At 37.9% G+C, this 23896-nt stretch overlaps 1 protein-coding gene across 5 annotated transcripts in view; it reads right to left on the reverse strand.

Moving 5' to 3' along the window:
* Positions 1–13991: 13991 nt before the first annotated feature.
* The window catches only part of VPS13C (vacuolar protein sorting 13 homolog C), a 75085-nt gene continuing 65180 nt past the window's right edge, over positions 13992–23896 (reverse strand). For 2 of the 5 annotated variants that reach the window (XM_086849220.1, XM_086849218.1), the window contains 4 exons: positions 18811–18902; positions 17717–17840; positions 17371–17457; positions 15278–16019 (listed from right to left, as the gene is read on the reverse strand). In XM_086849220.1, coding sequence (XP_086705346.1) covers positions 15930–16019; positions 17371–17457; positions 17717–17840; positions 18811–18902 — 393 coding nt within the window. In that variant the 3' untranslated portion in view covers positions 15278–15929. Of the gene's footprint in view, positions 14097–14342; positions 14952–15277; positions 16020–17370; positions 17458–17716; positions 17841–18810; positions 18903–23627; positions 23800–23896 lie in introns of those variants that run through there. The other 3 variants (XR_015275859.1, XM_086849219.1, XM_086849221.1) reach the window with 3 other exon arrangements.

Here is a 23896-nt window from a genome sequence, read left to right on the forward strand (position 1 = left end):
CATGGAGTTCAATCTTAGCGCTGCTGAGCCCCCCACAGTGCCTTGTCCCAGAGCACCACATCTACCTATATGTCCTTCAAGTAGCTCCAAGAATGGTGACTCCAGCCCTTCCCTGGGCAGCCAATTCTAACACTCAACAATCCCTTTCCTGAAGAAAGTGTTCAGAACATCCAATCTAAACTTCCTCTGGTGCAACTTGAGGTCACTTCCTCTCATTCTGTCACTTGTTCCCCCCAGCCTCCTTTTCTCCAGGCTAAACACCCCCAGCTCCTTATCAGACCTGTGCTCTGGACCCTTCCTAGCCCTGCTGCCCCTCTCTGGATTCACTCCAGCACCTCAGTGTCCACAGCTGGACACAGCACTCAAGGTGTGGCCTCAGCAGTGGCCAGCACAGGGGGATGGTCACTGCATGGATCCTGCTGGACACACCATGGCTGGTCTAGGCCAGGTGCCTTCAGCCTTCCTGGCCACGCCTGGGCTTATGTTTGCATGCTATTCCTATCATTACTAAAGTGAGCCTGGTTCTGTACTCCTCAAAAAGAGCTGGAAGGATATTTTACCGTGGTACACAGCTGCTTGTAGTAGTTCAGGCACCAAATATATTTGCATTGGCTCAAAGGAAAGCACATTTGTCAGCCTGAAGAACAAACTGCAACAGGCACACCCCTTCTCCAGCTCCCCTGCAAAGGAGCCTCTGTGTGCCACTGTTACCCTGGAGAATTTTTATTTAAATTATCAAGGAAGATTTTTTATTTAAATATCATAAAATAAGTAAGTAACTGCATTTTTATACATATGTTATATATAAAATGGAAAAAAAAATTCCTACTAGGGACCTTACCTGAAAGCAGTGATATTTCAGAACTTCTGAAAAATTACCTTCTTGGTTAATTCTCATTTATTTCTTTTTATACCTGTTGATAGAGCATGAAGTCCTTACTGAACTGGATTTCTTTGCCCAAGGAAGTAGGCTCACACACATCAAAAAAATGCCAGACAACATCACAAATTTGTCTTGCACATCAGTAACACAGAGACTCTGCATTCATGAAACCTCAAATCTGAACAAAGCAGCTTCCCCTTGTGTTCCATGTCCCTGTTTCTTTCTGGGAAAAGGAACATTTTCTAAAGCTACAAGGAGCACAAATGCAAGGACATGACTGCTCCTTCCCCTGATCTCTCTAGAGCCAAGTCTGCTTCCTTCATGCACATTCAGAGAAACAGAATCGACTTTAGGCTCCAAATCAGCCTCAAAAGATTAGCTTGTGGAATGAGCACTAAGGCACCAGGAAAACCTTTTTTCAGCCTTCCTTGATGATTTCTCTTAACTCCTATTAGCAGTAACAGTACATGCACTATGTAGACAAGCTGCTAAACACTGTGTGGCTAGCTAAGGTTTCATCTCCGTGTTGCTTCATTTATTCACAGTTAGAGGACAGTTACCAGCTCTGTCCTCAGGAATCTACTTGGTCTCACATTTTTAACACCACCACCATCCTGTAATCTTTAGGTTATCCTCATAACTATAATCTCCAGCAAGCTTTGCATCACCTAATTTACAGGATATTGGCTGTGAAATTAGTCAATCCCTTCTGTAAGTCAATAACTTCTGGGAAGGGGTGGTTGTTCCTTGTTCTTGTTTCTAATTGTCTCTAGTCATCAGGACAAATTCATTCCCTTTCCTTGAGGTGTAATGACCAACACTGGGTGGAATAAGATGGGGTGACTGAAATGGCAGCTCTGCCACGGGTTTCCTGTGTCAGCTACAGTAAAAAAATCAAGATTCATTTAGTAAAATAGCACTTACCAAAATCTTCCTGCTGGACATGGAGAACAGCTTGTGTCACTTTGCCTGCTTTGCCACCAGCATCTACACCCCAGGCACCATCAGGACAGCTGAAAACAGCCCTCGTCATCTTAACAGATACTTAGTATCTGACATATTACTATAAAATAGCTATCAATAAAACAGCTTTTAAACAGAGAGAGTAGGAGACTGCATCATATCTTCAGCAGCCTTTTTTGATGTGCATGTTGGAGGCACAAAAAGAGGACTGCAGAGCAGAGGACTGATGACAGCAACTGTAGAGCCAACAGAGTTGGATTTGCTGCTGAATGTGAATAAAAGCTTCAGACTTGCTATTTCAGTAGAAAGCCAAATATGAATTATGGCTCAGATATGACCACACTACAAGTCAGCAAGGCTGGAAGTCACTAGGATCATACACCTTCACTACCTGCATCAACTCTGCATACACACTAAGAGCTGCTCAAGCAGCTGGAATATGAGCTATGGAATAGATTACCACAGATACAAATTATACTATTTCCAAGATATTCACCAGATTGTCTTAACAGCCTAATTTATTTATCAAATATGTCTTTTGTTTTAATCAGAAATCAGACCTGCCCCTTGCCAGTTCCCACATCAAACCACTCCTATAAATCATCTTTGGCAAGTTTTCTATAACAAAGGGTGTGCTGGACAGGCAGTTGGGTGTGCTGTGGCCACAGTTAATTCATCTTCATCCTACTGTCCCCTCACATTCCCCCAGCCCTGAAGCAGTGACATTATCTTTCAGCTTATCTTACAGAACAGTTAGGAGACAGCTTTGCCACTCTTCAGCTTTGCCTTACAGTGGCTCTGAACGTACTGGAATTGTCAACACTACTAAATATGATATTTATGGCACACTTCAAACTTGTGCAAAAAAAACCAAAACAATTCATGGCAAGTTCTGCCTATCTTATTATTTACATTAATGCATATTCATCTCAACTTGTACAGGAATGCATCAATTTACAGGGGCAAAATTTGTATCTCTTCACCACAAAAGGTATAGCCTATTGAAATTTTTCACACTGCAAAATGCAGTATTTTTTTTGTGGGTAGAATCATCATGTTTTAGCTACCCTGGTGTGTCTGTATCTACTAAAAGGCTTTTAGTTTGCTGGCTGGATCCTTAATTTCCAGACATATGTTTTAGCTCTGTTCTCCAGCTTCTTGCTTTAATTAATTTTGGGGTTCTTGCACTCTGTTTCCACTAGGAGAAAACAGGAAGGTAATCTGGTATTTCTCTGATATATGGCATCACTTTTAAAGATAACATACAGTTCCTGTACTCCTAATCATGGCTGATTAGGAAAAGAACTCATCACACACCAGAGAGAACTTTTGTTCACAAAGAAAACCATTTTAACTTGTCTTGCTTAGGATATGCTTCCAGACAGCACCTTCATATTCATGTTGGCCCCAGGAGGGATTCCACCTGGCTGCTTCCTGCTGCCCCCAGGCTGACCATTTGGTTGTGCCAGTACCACCAGCTGCAAGGCCAGACTGTGCCTTGGACAAGAAAACTGAACCAGGCTGAGAAGGACTTTTTTAACACTTACTTTGTTCACAAGCTTAGCTGCATAAACAGTGGTGAGGCCACAACAGGATTGTGGGCAAACATTCAGCTCCATCAGCAGCAGGATGATCACTCAGTGAAAGCAGTATTTGCATGGCAGTGACTGGCACATGGGGAATTGCCAGGTATCTGCTGTCAACTCCAACTGCAGTGCAATGTTCTCACTGGTGGTTAGTATATCACTGGCCCTGAAAATTGGCAAAATTGCTACTGGATACCTGTAACACCAAGAACGAGGCCATGTCCAAGGTGGACAGCTGGAAGGAGAGAAGAGGCAAAAACTAAGAGTAGAAAGCAGAACTGTGCAGCAAAAGCAGCTGTAAGGACCAATGAAAGATAGCTCCTTATAATCAAATAAGGTACAAGGGACCAGCTCATACTGAATATAACATAATAATAATACAGCTGTTGTGAATTCTGAGATTCAGGTTCAGGAAGGCCTCAATTATAATGATGCAATCAGATCCCAACTCAAACATCATGCCTCACTTAGGTTCTTGCTCTTTACGATGGAAACAACGCTGGAAGTGCAGCGTCAGATCTCAGATTTGGATCCGTTTATGGTAGCTCAAATGTTGGGGGATGGTATGATGGAAAAAAAGGAAGTTTACATTTAGTTCAACAACCTTCAAGGGCTCCAGCAGGACTGGGAGGTATTCAAGCTTAGTCAGCCATTTGAGCATATGGCTACACATCCCTTCATAATTAATGAGATAATTCTGAAAGCTTCATTGAAGCTATAGCACTCCTTTTTACTCCAATCAAAACCAAATAACATTTTTCACATCCAGCTGTAAACATACTGGGTGGGAGCCCAACATGTCACAAATGTGGAACCTGGAATTTTAGTGTCTCCTCTACAGTAGTTTGGAGTTACTCAAAATCAATAAAAATTCTGACCATGCTTTTCTCAGATGCAATACAGCAGAAAATTCAAAGGTTCTTTCTGTAACAGATTAAGCATCAGCTAATGCTGAAACCTTTTGTGAAATTTGAATGGTGTATTTGCTTTATTGTGACAGTGCCACTGCTCTGATATGCTTGGTGTGCATGTAGGACTTACTGTCCTCATAGAAAGATACTGCCCTTTTTTTTTTTTTTACCTGTCTGTGTATCTCAATCACCAGAAACAGAGCAATTATTTACAACAAATGTGGTTTTAAATGACTCCATTTTGATTAATGAAATCTCCAAACCATGCACTGTCCCTGTTATACAAAATTCGGTTGCCATCGCTGTAACAAACATTCTCTTGAAATAAGGAAATTCTTTCTAGGTTTTCAAAAGTTCATATTCCCACAAACCCAATCACTTTGTGCTCCTGTTTTCACAGATTTGATAGAAAATTAGCCAAGATCAAATTGCTACAGTCTGCTAATTGAACTTCATTAAATAAACATGAACATTCAACAAAAACAAAGCAAACAAACCAGGGATTAATTCCTTAATCCCTTTAAATGGCACCTTATTGCTAGTTTCTCTCCTGAGGCTAATGCAGGATCCAGCCTGGAAGATATTTTTCACAAACATTTTGCTCCATGTAGAAGCATGTCTCCCTAAGACAGCTTCCACTCTTGCTGCCTATGTGCAATGGGAATGTGGACCTTGACAAAAATAGCTACTCAGCAGTTGTCTCTCTACAGCACTTAAATTTCAAATAAACATGACCAGAAGAAAAGACAGCTTGGTTCTTTCTCAACATTTCTGGATCTCCTTAAATGAGCCACTGCCAAGAATGGTGATCTAACATATAACACAGATAGCATACAAGGTTCTTGTGTGCGGGAATTTAATACTAAACCATGGATAACTTGTTTTTAAGGTAATTTTATCATTAGGTTTCATTAACAGCATCACCCCCTCTAGAGGCTTGTTTTGATCAACGAAGTTTTTGGAAGGTAGTTACAATTTGGTTATCACAATTTCTTTCTTAGAACTGCCAGTGCTAACACTTCCTACTGAAAAGGAACATCACTAAAAAGCACTTTTCTAGGTGGTCAGGAGGAAAAATGCATACTGTGTACAAAACTAGTTTCAGCCCAGAACAGAACTGAAGCCCAGACTGATTGTTCAGACTTTCCTCCAGGAATATTCTGTTTGGATAAACAATGGCAAGTGTCAGGTGCCATCGATCATTTACATTATGTTTAGAGCAAATCTTAAATCATTGTCTCTTTGGAAAGAAAGACAATTGAGATAGATAAGGAACTATCACAAGCAGAAAGTTCTGTAATTGAGGGTTTTTCATGAAAACTTTTGAACTTAAGCAGTAGCCAGGCAAGCCATGGAGCTTTTACACATCATGATGGCTCACTAATGGACCCATACCTGTAAAAGCTCTACACAGATGAATTTCTGTGAGCTTCATTGTGAACTAGAAATAGGTCTGGGGAAATTTAATTATCATAATATGAGTATAAACAGAGCAGAAGCCAGTTTTCTTACAGCACATATGAAATAAATGCCTTAGAAAGTGAATTTCAGCATGTTGAGTCAGAAGGTATAATAAAAGTATAATAAATGGTGCTCATTGGTTTAGCACTGACAATAGTAAAGACAGAAACAAGTGAAATACATGTAGCTAATTTTTGGGTTTTAAAAGTTTTAGGCTTTTTTTTAAGCTTTTTGAAAAATCTTTGGAGGGATTTGCTTATTATCACAAAGCTATGATTTTAACTAACTCAGTGTAGACTTCCAAACGCAAAAATAAAGAGCTCTGATTTTAAATATAACCTAAAAATATTCACTGCTTCTATTTACTATGCTTCTAAAGTTCTTAGGAAAATTCTCAGATAAGCATTATATCTTTTCTAAAAAGGAACAGCTAGTCATCTCCATTTCCTCTGCAGATCAGAACTCTGTTTTAATTCTCAGACTGTTACAGAAATATCTCACAAAGAAGAAAACAAAGTTGAAGCAGTTTGCTGTCCCTACAGATGGCCAATTCAAATGCTCAAACACCCACACAGGAGAAATATAGCTCCAGCCTCTCTGGAATATTGGTATCTTGAGGAGAATTCAGCATTGCCTCACGTTCTCCGTTCCACAGTAGCATGTAAAGACTGATATACTCAGCAGACAATTTTTTCTGAAGGCTTAATAGGGAAATGTAAGAGGAGCAGGTTGAATCTAAAACCCAGCTTAGATTCACAACTTTGAAAAAAATCTAATTTCCTGTTTGAGTAATTCCTTTTTTGCTTTTTCCTTCAGCAACCATTAGGACAAAATCACTAAGTTTTGAATGTTTCATGATACAATCAAAGAAAGAAAAGTTTCATCAGCATATGATTACCTGGGATGTGGGAGGCTGGTGTTCTGATCCACTTCATTGAGGGAAGAGGGAGAGAAGTCTCTTGTTTTGATTTCACTTTTTAACTGAACCCAAGCAACTCTCTTTCAAATCAATGTGTCAACATATTTACCCTTTTAATTAATCTGATTTCCCTCCCATTAACAAAACAGAAATACAGTATTTCGTTTATAAAAACTGAACAAGAACACTCTTTCCTGAATTTTTTGCATACATTATTTGGAAGGCTAACAAGCCAGTGTGCTTAATTTTTGTGCCATCCCTGAGAGACTTGGCTCAAGACATTCAATCAACTTTGCAAAAAATTCTGAAGTTTTAAACTTTTACTAGAATTGAAAAAACACATTTCAAAAAACAACTATTCCAATTTTTGTGTGCTGCTGTAATAGGGAACTAGATCTGATCAAGCAGTGGTAGGAGGTCTGGATAGCAAAGAATCACTGTAAACCTATTTATTAAAAAAAGTAATTCAAGTTTGACACAATCCAGCTGCTAAGATTTCAGGGAATGTTTTTATTAAAATATTGTGCAGCAATTATTATTGTATTTTAAAGTGCCCCATAGGAACTCTAATTGTTATAGAAGAAAGGGGCAAGGTGTATGAAGAGACAGATATATCTGGCATGTTTTAGTTTACAAGCATCAGTGAAAATGAACGTGTGTAAAGGGATTAATATTTTCTGATGTTTATAAAACATCAAAGGACTGACAAACATCTATCATCCCTTGTTACTGACATACTTGCTATGTCAATGCACAGAATCACTTCAAGAGAGATTTAACTGGAGTTAACAGTACTTACATTAATTACATTTGATTACTTGACAATTTTAAATATCAAATACCAGTCAGTTACAAAAGCATTGCAATCCCACTTGCCAGATGGGAAGCCAGAATATTTAAGCGTGAGGCTTTAAAAAGCACATAAAAACTCTGCTGGAGACACCCTCAAAGTCAATGTTAGCAACTGTACACCAACCCCAAAGTAGCACTGTCATCCCCAGCTCTGCCTTTCTCAGTGAAAAGCAAGTGCCGAAGTCAACCACCTGGGAAAGGAAACTTGAAATTATTGTGATCAGTGGCTGCAGCACTGCTTATCAAGTGGCTGAGATACCTTCCATATGTCTTCTTGCTGAAGTCTGCTACTCTCACGGAGCTCCAAGCTCAGAATGGTTTTTATGCTCCATAGCACACTACTCTTGTCACAACTTCTTTGGAGGTCTCAGCTACCTCATTCTGTATGTCACTTAGCTTCTATAAGCTGACAGGACTGTAAAAGACATAAAACTCTCTTAATTTCATATTCTAACATCACCACTATATTCTAATACAGACCATATGAATTAGTACTCATTACCACATAGCAGCTTCATCATTCACATGAATCTTTCAGTATTTACATGTTTCAGAATAGAGATACAGAAGACATTTTCCTTATGATTCATCCACTCTTACAACATTCACTGTAACTTCACAGAAGAAATGTAAGACTATGCTTCCCCCTCTCCATTTCAGTCCAGAATGAATGCTAAAAATGGGGTCTGTAATTGTCTTAATTATAAGAGGTTTTTCCCAACCCTTATCACCTGTAACAGAATAGGCCTGGTGGAATAGCTCAACAATATATTATGCAGGCAATCACTTATGCTATGATCTCCACCTGGATGCTTAAAGAGAAGCATATTTTCTCAAGAAAAGCTGGTAATAAAAGCATTCACCTGTGTTGCAAGGACAATGCTGTTCTTCTGTCCTCTATTGCTTTGTATCTCACGAACTGAATCTATTTCAGGTTCCACTGAAAACGCACAATAAGTCTCTTAACTGAACTGCCAGAAATTCAGGTGGCCCCAGTTCAGATACACGCTGTGCTCTCACACCATTTTCTATGTATATTTATAAACATGAAATGTGAAGATGTCTTTCTTCCCAAACTCCTTGGAAAGCCAGTGGATGGCTGTCCTGCTCCCAAGTGTGTAGGTACACTCACACCTTTGACAGACCTCATCCTGCATAGCTTTTGTATCGATTTATCTTCTCTAGGTACACTGGTGACTGGATCTAAACCACTTACTGCCCACTGGCATGTGTTTGACTAATGTCATTGCAAGGACTTGGAGGTTTAACTGCCTACTTGTTCATCTGGCAGAGGCCTTTGAAAATGCCACACACTTGTGTATCTGCTGGTGGATTAATCAATAGCCTGCCTGCCAACAGCCTCTCTGCTAGAATTTCACTCCTTTCTTTGCTTCCTGCCTCTGGTTTTGAGGCATTCTGTTGACTCCACTCTGCCAATGGCAGCATTATAGATCCACCCCAGAAGCAGGTCACAGACCTCAGAACACAGAGAAGAACAGACGCAATAAAGACTCTGAACTTTGTATCAGCCAGCACTGGAACACTTCAAAACCAGACTATTTCAGCTCCCAGCTGAATTTTTTATTTCTCTTCTGGTACTCAATTCTTCAGTGTCAACAAAAATGAAAACCCTGTGGAAAGGAGACACTTTTCAATTAAAACTTCATTAGAATAAAACTCCCCATTTCAGCATGTAACTAACTTGAATTAAAATACATCTACTAATTCTTTAGCATTTGTAACTTTTGCAATGAAACAGAAATACAAGAGCTAGAGGTAGAAAATGAAATACATCTACAGAGCAAACTTGAATAATTCCTCCATTGACTTTTATCTATGACAAAAAAAAAAAAAAGTGTTACCTCTACCTAAGGCAAAGTTTTAAAGAACATCTTACAAGTCAAATAGAAATGTTTATGACATCTAGGTTATATTAAGGTTTTAAACTTTGAGTACAGATCACAGAGAGCAAGTACTGGAGTTAGAACATGATTCTCAAGTCTCCTGGCCTGTCCTGGTTTCTCCACTTTTCATTCACCATTCTTCCTTTGTTCCAAGATCCCAAATCCTTCAAATGTCACCAGACTACTCAGGCAAGGGCCACACAAATAATTAGAAAGAAAGGAGGAGCCATCCAGAATTTGTTACTCCGGTTATCTCAAGTGTGTCAGGGCCATCACAGCTGGCTCAGTTTGCCTTTATGCCAATGGAAGCCTTAAAGCCTTCCCCAAAAAAGGGCAAATATTGACACAGACACAGGTGTCCAGCAGAATTCCATGAATAAAAAGACCAAATTGGGAACTAAAACACAATCTCTATGTTATTTGTTGGCTATCCAGGATTCATGAGATGGGCCACAAAATCACAAGCTATTTTCTCCTCCTGGCTAGGATGAGAGCAGCTACACAGAGTCTACAAAAGGAGTAAGGCAGCAATCTCGTTGCAAGGGCCTCATCTCCCTCTTTCCTGCCTTCTCCTCAGTTCTCAGCCCTGGCCTGCAAGCCCTAAATGCTGCAAGGTTAAGAAACTGTGAACGATGGCAGCAGATCTAAGCAGCCCTCAGAACCCAGCACAGAGAGCACTCTTTGCCTGATAATACCAGAAATAGCCTGGTTTAAATCCATCATAGTTTAAAATGTGTAATTCCCCTACAATCAAGACTGTATTTTCTCCCATATGCCCTTCCAGGAATGTTTTCTCTCACTAAATATTTTTTTGCCTGTAAAAGATCTAGCCAAATTATTAAACATTTAGGAAGCCTTACTTTGCAAAGAACTGGGAGAGATCTTTAGAAAGAATGAACTGGACAGGATCCTAAACCCAGGCAAAAAAAGAGACTTGTAACAAACAATACAGACATAAAAAGAGCAAATGAGCTTATGCATTTTAAGTTCTTGCATGCTAAAAAGGAACATCCACAACACTGAGCCCTGGAAGCTCAGGAGATTGGCTCCTACAACTGAACCACACAGTTTCTTTATCACTTTCTTTATCAGCAGCTCATAGTGGCAATCTCTAAAGCAAGAAGCAGAAGTCATGACCAAAATACAGAATAATATTTCTGATTTTTAATCTTTGTTTGCAAGTATTACTCTTAGAGTTTCAAATACAACTTGAAACAGCTGTAGTATTTACCATAAGATACTAAGAAAAATTAGATTTCTATTAATTTTAGCTAAACAGCATGAAGTATACAACCTTGTTAAAGAGTTCTCTGATGGCTTCTTGGGCTGCTTTAGATCTCCCTGAATTTATCAGATACAGAGAGGGAAAATAGGACATTGCCTGTTATGCAGACACCTACAGATCAATAATACCATTAAGAGAATAAACATGTAAGTAAAAACCACACAGAAAAGCTTTTACACTAAAACATTCCCCACTAAAGAAATCTGTACTCATGGAAATGTGCACCAATTCAGATTATTTATTACACTGTGTACAAATAAGAAATAACATGTGAATGATCATTGTAGTATGGTTTTTCAATACATGTAAAACTCCAGATTTGGATCTACAGCTTGAAAAGCTTCTGACAGGCTCTGATTTTCTGCTCCATGCTCTGCATTGACCACATCAAGCAGGTGACTTTAGGTGTGGTATCCAGGCAGGAGGAGGGTGGGCAGGAAAGATGTAAGTCAACAGCAGTAAAATACAAAGGTTCATTCCCCCACCTTGTGGGTAACTACTGGAACAACAACTCACAGCAGCATCCCTTCATTTGCAACCCTGACACACTCATCTGTATCATTCCACACAGATTTCTGCTGGGCTACACTGAGTGTCCAACTTCAAAACACTTTGCCATTAACTCAAAGTTGATTTAAGCAATATGCTGTTTTATTTTTTAAATTCTACCTCAACTTAGAGAATATTTACTCTGGATATTCATCAGCATCAGTTGATGCTGAATTGTTAAGCTGAATTACTTATCCCCTCATTCAACTTCACAATTTATCCCCTTCAAAACTATTTATTCTCTTACTACTAAACTGCTTTCTATTCTGTGCCTACAAAAAATCCAAAATATCTTCCAGGCCCTTTAAATTTTGAGAAAATGGTTAAATGTGATGGTCAGAGGTATTAAATTCTTTTGGTGCATATAGTTTATCACTGGGAACACAAAACCTCATCTGCAGGATAATTTTCTTTGGTGTTGGTGGGAGAGGGGGGGATTTTAGGTTTCCTGTTGTGACAGAATCCCAGATCAGCAGCATCTCCTGAGGCTGCAGAGCCCAGGCACAGGCAGCCACAGAGAGTTGTCCAGGACCACGTGGACTCAGGCTGCAAACAACTGCAACAAAATTTCACATTCTGAGGGGTTTTAAGAATGGCATGATGCTATTTGGTTTTTTTAAATTCCACATAAGTACTTGTAAGTACTTGTAAGTAGTTGGCTTATTGTAATTCTGTAGAGAATGACTGGCAGTAGTCAATAAATTTAGGGTCACTTTGAGAGGAAAAGGTCTAAATAAAATCCAATAAAATTCTCATTGAAAAAGAGCCTAAAATCCCCTTGAACAGTTAACAGCAAAATGGACAAAGCTCATGTAAGAAATTAGTAAAGATGCTGATTGCATTTTCAAAATACAACATTTCAGCATATGAATATTTATTCATCTCTAGATTGGGCAGAAACTCAAGATAAATTATCCAAGTAAAATTAAAAAGCTCACAGTTAAGTGGAATTGATAGCACTATCCTGTGAAGCACATATAGCCATTATCTACTCAAAAGTTCTCACGTCATTCTCTCTTTTTTTAAAGAATTAAGTGGCTCTAAAAATGTAAGCACAAGCATATTAATGTGTTTTTCAATGAAACAGCTTGACTGTATTATCATTTTGCTGCTACTGTCTTTTTTAAATGGTTGCTAGGTCATAGATCTGCATTGAGGAAAGCTGTGCTGTTCTTTACCTAGGGGACAGCTGAGCATGCCAGCACATGGAGGGCATGGCACAAAGGACAGATCAACTTTCAGAAGGGTTTCAGGAGGCTACAGCTGGAGCAACAGACTGAGAAAGTCACAGGGACTAAACATTCATCCACATTGTGTGAAAAAAAAATGCTTTTGAAGAGCTGGAGAAGCCTATGACGAGCCAGAATGCAAAGGGGTAACTGAAGCAAAGCAAGGACCCAGGGCTGACCTAAATGCTTGGACTTCTAATTAACACCAATTTTACTGTCTTAATATTCAGTAAAAAATGGTCTTTCAGACAGCAAAAAGCTTCTGGGTACTCACTGAAAGGAAAAGGCTAGGGAGATGTCAACAGCTTGACAACCCGGTGTTCTCAGTAATACTGAAAAACTCAACAGCTTTGCAGAGGCATAAAATTTTTAGGGTATGGAAAAACATACTTAAAAATACCAAAATAAAACACAGAACAAACAACAACAAAATATAAAAAAAAAAAAAAAAAAAAAAAAAACAACAAAAAAACCTGAAACACACAAAAAATCTTTTAAAAAGCTTTTCACTTGCATCACAGCACTTGGCTGAAATTCATCACTTCAAGATTGTCTGAAAGCATACTGTTACCCTCTAACCCCAACAGATCATCCAAACAGGATTTAATTCTGCAGTTGTTCTTATGCTGGGCACATATAGGAACTAGACAAGACTCTCCTTGTCCCTTGTGTTGCACTAGGATGTTACACTAGGTGGTTTTTCCCTGTTGCTCAACCCACGGGTCTGTGGTTTGTTGGTTCCTTCCCCTGCTTTCCCCCTTCCCTTTTCCCTCAGTTTAAAAATCCCCACCATTTCCCCCTTGGTCTCTTTTTTTCCCTGGAGTTCATTCCATGAATAAACTGGGACAGGAAGAGAGAGCCTCCTGTGTCTTTTATCTTTGTCCTTGCCGAATCCTCTCCCCCTGCCCCGGTGGACTGGAGCTAGCCGGGCCATTTCCTGCGGCTGGGAGCAGAGGGATTAGGGCAGTCCCTTAACCTCCTCATGCAGAACTTCAAGAAAATGCAGCAGCTTTAGGAAAAGAACTGGCAGGGAACAGGAAAACAAAGTTCCCAAAGTCAGAAAGCAAAGCTCAGGTAGAGTCAACAGCATTTGCAGCAGCAGAGGATGCAGCTATGCCAAAGGGCACTTCAAAAAGAGAGACAGGAGGAGACAAGGTAAAGTGGAATGAAATACTAGAGGCAATTGGAAACCTATTCATCCCAAATATTCATCTTCATTTAAGCAAGAAATGGAATTCCTCTCTCATGTCCTCTTGATCCAAGTGGAAGGTCATTCATCACTCCAGCTGGAGGTCATCTACCAGTTCAAATTCAGCTAGCAACCCAAACAGCAAAGATGTGCATTTCAAAATAAAAACTACTGCTTCTTCAGACTATTTTAAATAGGAAGTTTCTTCATTGAGCCTAGTCACATATAAAGTGAGAAAATTAAATATCTACTCTTTACAATTCAAGCCAGAAAGTTTACCAAACACATGAGGAAGTATATAAGGGAATCAAGCAGAAGACTGGAGTCAGAAAGGTGTCTTCAGAACTGTTTCAACTCCAATTCACCTAAAAACAGGCACATGATACTGTCTGAATCTGCACCAAGTAGACTAATGTAACAACTATTTTCAAGTGTGAATTAGGAGGCAGTACACATACAACTGTCCCTAAATGTCAGAAAACAAGATGCAAAAACTGCTCTTTTGCAGTACCTTGGTACTCCAATTGTTTTCACACAGTGTCAGTGACGTGAGGCAAACCAAAGCACATTGTGCACTTGAGAAGCAACAAAACTTTAAATCATAGTACAAATACTTGCATATAAAAATTTATTGCCTTTTTTTTTTAAAACATGAACTTGATATACATACAATCTGGACAGCTAATTTATTTATTGTTTGAGCAGAGCTTTCTAGAAAACAGGCGATGGCACAGAATTAAAGGCTGCACCACATTTTTTCCCATGTAGCAAAGTAGATCAATAGCCATGTGCATACAACAACAATAAAATATGTGTGCAATGCTCTCTACAAGTTCTGTTTGGCAGCTTGCTTTCAAATGTCTTAAGCTTTCCAACTTTGGTGACCTCATAGGTACATGTTAAGAGTGCATTTATACAATGCACCGGACCTTAAGTGTAGAGTTTAAAAATCTAGGCCTGGTGCACTGTATGGATCTGTAGAAAAATATTGTCATTTTAGTTCACCAAGTTTGTATCTACAGCTATTCTAACAAAAAATAGAAGTAAGAAATAGAAATTATTCTTTCCAAGAAAAGGAAATTGGAAAGGTCAAATTTTCATGAGTTTTCACAAGGACACTGATTTTCTTACCTGATAGCCAAAGACTGACAGCAAAAACTCTCAGCTCACTGATCACTGAACTCAAATCTGTTTGCTCATACAGTTCTTGACTCAGCTACCTATGGATGTGCCTGATGTTAAGGAAGGAACTTGTCTCAAGGAACTTCATGGGATTATTCATACCAGACATACACTTTGTGTTTAAATGTATTAAACTGAATGCTAACAGCCTTCAGGAAGAGAAACTGCAACACAAAGATTGCATCAGAAGTGAGTTTTAACTTATTAAGATGACATTCTTCCAGTGGAGTAACTATATACTGAAATATGGAGACCTAATTTCTTAGATTTATGTTTTAGAGATACAATTCTAAACCCAGTGTGCTGTTCCTCCTACAAAATTCTTTAGGCTACAGTGACACAATCAAAACCATAAACAGGCAAATGACAGGTGAATATTATTTTCCATTTTTAAAGTGCAAATTTTCATTTACAATGTGACAACATTCCAAAGTAAACATTTCCAGACAATAGCCTATTTCTTTCATGTACACTCATATTTACATTGCTTCAATGCAGTATTTTTTAATACTAAACTCTCAGAGATGAAATCATATTAGCTAAATTGTACAATTGTAAGTGTAATTACTGTACAGTAATGGAAATGTTGAATGTTGTCTAAAATTGTTTTTAATTTGTTCCAATCATGAACAAAAGTACTTCATCTGAAAAAACACCAGAACCACAACTACTACCACCAGTCTGTAAACTAGAACCTTAGAGTGCAAATAAGATAACTTCATTTTAGAATTTCTGACATTAAAAAAGGCAGAAAATAAAATTTCAGAGTGGGAAAACATTTTATCAAAAATTGCAATTTTTAAACTGTGCATGCACATGTTAGAAATCTATTGTTTCCAAAAGATGCATAACTTCTAATACTAAAATGTAAATGGCTGTTAACTTTGAAAGAAGACTTCAGATATTTTATCTTTACTTTTTTCCCAACGTTTCCATGTTGCTTCTAATCAATTTTAGGGAGAAAATTGCATACCAAATGTCAAACCCAACAAATCCTATCATTATCAAGACAGCATTTAAGGTTTCCTCAGCTGCAAGGATGCTCTCTTTACCAGCTTCTCTTGTTTTCGTGTTGTCTGGGCTTCCTGAATGGCACAACAAACCCTCTGTAAAACAACATAGTGAAAGCAAAAAACAATTAAAGCAGGTAGCACTTTCCTTCCATAAGATGTTACTAAAACATAATTAATACAACAAACATGTAAACCCACTCACACAGGCTGGTCTAAGTCAGATTCTTAGCTCCTGATTCACATGCACAATATTCAACTGATGAAACAGAAATCCACAAAATGTAAATGGGTAGGAAGTGTTGTACTTGAGAGCAGAAAAATCAGATTTTAATGTATAGATACCAGCACAAACATTAACAAAGGAAAGTGCAGTTAGGAAATAATACCAAAAAAGGTAATTAAACGCAAGGAAGTATCCTTCTAGTGTGACCTATGTGTTTTGTGTAATGCTCCAGCTTTAGCCATGCCATTAAGATACAGACAAACTAAAAGAATTGAAATTACTTAATTCCAAGAGTGATTTGGACATGCTGTAAGAGAAAGCTGAAGGAACTGTTTTAGGCAAGACACAGTAAAGAACTAAGATAGACTCTTCCAGTATATAAAGTGCCTCAAAATTATAGCAATTCTTTCCTCCCCAGCCTAACCTATTCTTTTAGGAGGATCAATCAATTTAATAGCAGCAATTTGGCCCTGATTCTGCTGACTTGCCATTTACTGGAGCTACAATTTCAAGCATGCTTCCAGGACACTGTGGATCTAATTGATTTCACATTTGGTATCAGGGAGAACACCTCTTCTCTCATCACCTGACACAACACTACAGTAACACACATGGTTTCCTAGGAAAATTTTTCTACTCTTTAAGTGCCCTGGAATTTATCCAAATTGATAGATCACCTCAGGTAAATTACCTACAAGATCCAACAATCCACAGGAGGAAGGCTCACAAAATACTCCAGCCTCCCCAGTACCAACAGGAAAGAAACATTTGGAGATAAATGGTAGGAAAAACACGTGGGGAGGGAGGAATCCAAGTAACCCTTTTGATACAAGGTCCACTTGAACTGGCTTAGGTGATCTTGAAATAATGAGGAGGTATGTGGAATCCTACAGACTATAGGGAATTTAATACAACCTACTACTTTAGATATTGGAATTCTTTTCCTTTAATGAGCTTTAACATACAATCCCTAAGACTATGTGACTTCAACATTAAATTATTATTGCATAAACTCTCTTTAATGCTTTGGACTATCTGGTCTCATCATTCTCTTGGTGAAACAAATTTTTCAATGCAAAACTATGGTAAATGGTCCTCAGGCACAGCAGCCTATTCTCTAACAAGTCTCCGGACATTACCATCTTTTTTACATGCTGAATTTCAACAACTGCTAACAATGTTGTAAGAAAAGAAGATCAAAATAAAAAAATATATATATACCCTTGCTGTAGCTTCATCCTGAAGCTGAACTGTCTTTACACATTCATGACCTGTACTGTCCTTTCTTTGGAACATCTTCTGATCCTGCTGCAGAGGGGAACAAAAATGTAATTCAGATGACTCACAAAACAAGAATGCAGAATCTCAGACTTAAATGGTTTGAATGCCAACTTCAGGTTAGATTTCAACATGCTCTCTGTCCAACCCAGCTATCATAATTTCAAGAAACTTTCAGTAAATCACATCACATAGTCCCTAAGTTAGCAGTTAGGGCCATAAATAAGTTAAAAGCATGTATGGACCTCTAGTGGGTATTAATAGAAGAAAATTGACATGCTTTTCTTACCAAAACAGTAATTTTTAAAATATTTGCTTCATAGGAGGGATAACGCGTGAATTCTTCAAATAAGTAATCCCACTCTGTTGTTAAATGGCCTAAGATTTCCACTTCTTTCACATATATCACTCTCCTGTAAAAAAAAAAACACTTCTTATTCAATTTCTCCCTGGGACTAGAACTAGAAAAACTAAACAAAATGAAAACATTTGTTTAAGAAGGCATTTTTAATGCAGATTAAAAGTATCCACTCAGTCACAGTGGACCCATATTTCTTTAATACATTCTGAGACAGCCACTCAGTCTTTAAAAGTCATAGGTGATCTAAGACATCACACACCATGAGCAGGCCAAGAACTGGGATTAGGAGAAAAGTGCACATTTATCTGAGGCTGCAAACAACTGAATTGCCCAATTATCATTCATGGCCTTTGTCAGTGCCTTGAAATCTTGTCCATCTGCAGCCTGAATTCTGAGGTGTGCTGGTAATTATTAAAAAAACACACTGGGAAGCCTCCATGGTGTTGTTATGGATGAGCCTCTCTCACACATTCAGGCAAGGTGCAAACTGGTGACCTGTGGAATGTGGAGATCATAATCCTTTTCATTATCTAAACATATCTAGAAAGTTTTGAGTCCTCAGACTCAGGACTGCCAACATCTTAGAATTCTGAAACTTGTCAGATGAGTTAAATAATAATTTTCATGCTAATACAAAGACTTAAGACTTCATTTAGAATATTCTTTAATTAACAATATTGTAAACATGTATTATCAAACTGTTAGCTTACTGCTAACACTTATAACAAGCTAATTTTAAAAAGCAAAAACAAAGAGGAAAAAAAATCAATTTCCCTCCACTGTGATGAAAAGGTCACTGGTCTCGGAGTAAACTGTCTTCCCAAATTAGTATCCAGCACTGACACCACAACTAAATTACATTTTCCATTAAGGAATCAAAATAAAATATTTTAGAAATCAAAAAGAAAATAGAGAAGGAAAACAGATAGGCAGAGAACAGCAATCAGTTTAGACTTATCCAGATGTCTAATCCCCAAGCTGAAATCATGTCAAGCCCTTAGAAAGCATTTAAAATTTAATACCTATTGGTAACAATAAGGTTTGCTCTTCTGCCTCTTGGAATTGCACAGTGGTAACGATACACCTCTTTTTCCAACTTTCTGATGTGTAACTTCTGAAACAGAAGCAGAATATAATTCTGGGAATGTATAAAAACAAACAAACAAACAAACCCAAAACAAAAAACCCAAACAAAAAAAACCCAACAAAACACCAAAAACCACAAATCAAATTGGTGTCTTGAATTCAAAAGTCTTCTGAAAAGTTACCTCATTGTTAGTTCTTTAAAGCCAGGTTCTCACAGTGGTCTCAGTCCTGAAGCTGAGTCACTGAGAAATCTAATCTGTTCCACTCAAAGGTAGAACACTGACACTGCTGTATCAGACTATTTCTTCAGCTTTGATTTCCTTTCTGTGCTAGTAATTGTTTAATAGTGTTCATTCTGCTACACTCCATGCTGCAGGCTTCATTCAAGAGTGAAAAGCCTGCAAAGGTCATGTATCTTTACAAGGTACATGACTCAGATCCTCAGAAAGAAATGATCAATTTACAAATTCTCAATGCACCTCAAGATCAGGCATCTGAAGCACTGAGTACATATGACTAATCAATACCCAAAATATGAAGGTGTATGAAAGTGCAGATTAAATTACTCATCACATTTTGATTAGACAACTACAACTCAAGTGACAACCTAAAATACAGAAGTTTTGAAATAAAGTACTGAAGTGCTCCTAGGATTTTTTTGGCAATTATTAATTGATTTTTTTTCAGATTTCACATTCCGTACGTACTCTTTGACTAAGCATGTCAGGATTACAATATTCCATCAACAACACAGAGCAGCACAGAAGAGAGGCTCACAGTCAGCCCCACGTCAAGCTCCCAGTAACACTGGATTAAAGGCAGCAAGACACAGAGTGATACCTGAATGTATTTGTGGGAAAGGAATACACAACAAAACATCATGCAGAAAAAGTTAAAAGTATGAAATTAATGATGTGCTACCAATGGGAACCCAGCCTCAAAGTGGGTGTGAGAATAAAACTGTGACAACTACTGGTTTTCCTAACTTGCATTAAGTCTTTAAAAACAACATTTATAAAAAATGTTTAATTAGCAAAAATTAGCAAGACAATTATATAAGTATAAAGTCAATGCATATTAGCTTTGAACCCTCCAGGTCAATGCAAGCACCTTTTTTATGATACAATCTGTTTTAAGGGAAAATGGGCAGTTCCTGTGTAGAAACATGGGGAAACATAAGGAAGAGTGCCTGGATGCAGAGTGAATGCACTTCAAATCAACCTTTCACAGATGGGTGCCCCAAAACTGGTTTGATATTCTTCAGAGAAAAGTAAGATGACTTTCAGTTCATTTTACAGCTGTTACAGTGAAATTTAGCCTCAATAACAGTAAATTCCTCAAGTTCTCATTCCTCAAGTTTCTGACAAACTAGTAATAACCTAAAGAGGAAGGACTAAAAAGTCACTATGTCTTTTAGTTATTTCTTGTAAATAGCAATTTCTTTTTTATTTCCTTAGATGGACCCATAAAACCCATGAGATGACAATAGTGGTTCCACTTGACTCCAAAGCTGCCTGTGATTAACAGTTTAAGTAACCAAAAGTGAAAGATCAGCTTACATAAGAATCAATTAAAAGAAGGTTTGACTCTTTTTTTATATTTGCATTTTATTTTCATATATTCAAAAGTTCAACAAATATCTTAAAGCATCGTCATACATCACAACTGGCTCAAAAAAATCCTTTAATCTCAAAAGTGGATGAATATTCAAGAGCTGAAATTAACAGCATCATGTTTTCCTGGACTTGCTCTCCAGTGATGTTACATTTTGAAATACATTTTAATCTAGTATTTTTCAGCAACCAAAACCATAGGGTCAACCAACATCTTCTAAAAAAAATATCCCTTTCTGACTATCTTAAAAATTTCTGAAACTGTACAATGTACATGAAGGGAAACAAAGATGCCAGAAACACTGCTCATTTCAAAGTCTCTTCAAAACATTAGAAGAAACACAGCAGCATATGACTAAAATGAAAACATGAACTCACATTTTATACCTGAACCTTAGCTCCTTCAAAAACAAGTAAAAAATTGAAGGAATAGAAAACCCATCACCATGTGAAGACTGTAATTCAAAGGCTGCAATCCATATTCTGAATCCTTTTGTTGAATATGAAGAACTTAGACATGCCAAATATTTAAATAGATTTATTCATAAGCATGTTTCTCTATTCAAACTCTAAGCTTCAGAGAGAAAGCCTGTTTCTCATAACTTCAGAAACAATCCCAGTAGTGTTTTTAGATGTTACATGCAATATGTTACCAAAGCAAGAGTTCCCACTGAGGCCTGTGCCTAAAAGACAGAGTATTTCTCAGAGATATTCTCAATACACCTGATAGATGCCAGCACAATGGTGGTTGCATTAGCTAAAAAGGGGGTTGCACTCGATGTAAATTATCCCATGATCTGCACACACAGATGTAAAATTTTGACATCTTTATAAAAGCTGTTATTTTTATGAGCATACTAGAGCACTTTGAAGAAGTTAACTTGTTCTTATTTTACACAGAAACGAAAGAACCAATGCAAATTCACACAGCAGAACATTGAGTCAAGCAGAAATAGAATCTGCAGTTTCCAGTATAGTCTATGCTCTGCCACACAACACTGTCTCACCACCCTCACTCTGTTCATAAGGTGTTCTGCATTCTTTATAAAGCTTCCATGCTTTAACTGGGATGTGGAAAAGAGTGATGCCACTGGCATTGAGTAAGTAAATAAGTGCCATCATGGCAGCCCTGAGGAGCTGGGTAAGCAGCAGCCCCTCACTGGGCACAGCCCGGCCAGCACAGGGCAAAGCTCCCACCACCTGCTCCAGCAAACCTCAACTCCAACACCCCTCAGACCATGATTAAAACACTTGAGAAATGATTTCTTGGGAAACAATCCTCCTAGAGCTGCCCTATTTGTCCTTGGAGTGCTCCAGCTCCACTGTGCATTGATGTTTTATTAAACACATGGTGTACTACTCAGCCTGACTCCCAGCGCTGAGGTACAGCCTGCACCACGGCAGAGCTGGCTGCCCACATTTTGAATTGACTGAGCACATCCCTACACAGCCCACATACATTAGATCCAGCATTTCTGGGACAAGGAACTGCATAAACAAGTTTACACAACTGAACTGATCTACTCCACCTGGCTATGGACCTCAGTTTGCAGCAAAACCCCCACTTTCCAGTGGAAAAAGTACCTTTTCTTTTAAAACCTACATGTTTGCTCCTGCAAGACAAGCTCTAATGCCCACATTTCACACAAAAGTAATTAGGTAAAACATTTTTCCATCCAATCACCAGATGTTATTGAGGCATCTGTTCCATAAGGTAACCTTACAAGGTTTCCAGTCTGAGAGCCTGTATTTATTTTAAAGGGACATATGCATTAAACGTAGTTAAAGTAGATGAGAAGGTGTAGGTTCTGATTAAACTACTTGTAACATAGGATCAAAAGTGGATCCAGAAATAAATAGCACTTGTACCTATTGTGATTAAATTTGTAAATGCACATAGGACTGACTTTCTGACTCATCTTTTTCATTAAATATCCCATTTCATGTAAAGACATTGTCTTTACATGCTTTTGCTTGCTAACTTTCATTCGAAAACAAAGCCTTCCCAACACTGACCTCTAGCACAAAAATCAAGAACAGTTAAACTCTCCTGTATCCCATTAAGTGATTTGTTGAAAGAAACAAACCACATTTAGTGAACTGTGGAGAGAATTCATTCCTGTTTTGTATCCAGTTCCCATCTACACCTTTTAAGAAGAATACAAATACTAGACGTGGAGGAACTGCATAATATCAAATTTTCTCTGTTGATTGTGCTACCTTTTCCTTTTTGCTAAATGTAAAAAACATAGTAAAAAACAAACAAACAAAAAAAAAAACTCAAGAAAAAAAATTTGGCCTGCTTAGAATATCACAACTTAATTAAATCCTCTTAAAAAAAAAATCACTATTTTTTTAAAAAAATAATTTTAAATTGACCATTACATTCTAAAAGGCATGACCAGCAAATATGTTTCTGTTCAACATTTTTTCCCATATGATAGGCAAAAAATTTGCTCTGACAACAGCTTGTTAAGTGTTGCTTGCTAATTTCTAAGATGCTGTATTTGTAATGAAATTTATGGCATTGCTTTGTATAGAAATACATATATTCTTATTTATACATGTGTATGTGTAAACTCCTGTTAACAGCTGAAAGTTTATACTTATTTTATGTTGAAGAGCAAAACCCCTGGAATTCTGTGAATAAAAACCAGAGTCAACTAAGCTAGCTGTATTTTTTAACTGAGCAAAGTTCATAAAGAACCAGCAGTAGTAACTTGAAGGCATAGTGGGTCAGCAGATGTGGAGCTGACAGGCCCATGGCATAGTACAGAAAACACAAGTACAGGTTTTCTCAGCATTTCTATGAAATCCATACTTCTAGGTCATGAAATTACAAGCATTTTCCCAGAAGTAAATTCCATTCACTATCAGTATTTCAAATTTTGCTCAAGATGTTGCTCTGCCCCTCAGTCCACCGCCCTAACTCCAGGAGAGCACCAATAAATAAATAAATTCAAGATCTAACCTACTGTGATTCTTTTTTCCAAGTGCCTTCCTTTGTTGCCATTCATAAGGAGCTAAGCATCCTCAGAGAAATAAATATACAGAAAACAAACCCTCCCTGTCTCTCCCATCTGACTCAATCATTTAATCTTACTGAAGATGGTTATTCAAGTTTGTTTTCTGGGCCTGGACAACATGAAAGACTGATTTATTCAACTGCTACACCGAAAAGATAGAGAAGAAGGGGAGCGGACACAGTAAATGCAATCATGCCCGTTATCTAAATACTGAAGGCAGATGAAAAACCATGACAGAAACAGGCAAGAAATATGGAAAATGTTTACTCCATTATTCCAGTTCTTGCTGCATGCCAGGAGAGAAGGAGAAAGAAAAGAAATGTTAGAAATAGAACAGAGAATAAGAATTAAAAGACCATATACAAGCAAGTAGTAAACATCCA

The sequence above is a fragment of the Cyanistes caeruleus genome, chromosome 13 (genome assembly GCF_971803275.1).
Source record: "Cyanistes caeruleus chromosome 13, bCyaCae1.hap1.1, whole genome shotgun sequence".
Taxonomy (NCBI): domain Eukaryota; kingdom Metazoa; phylum Chordata; class Aves; order Passeriformes; family Paridae; genus Cyanistes; species Cyanistes caeruleus.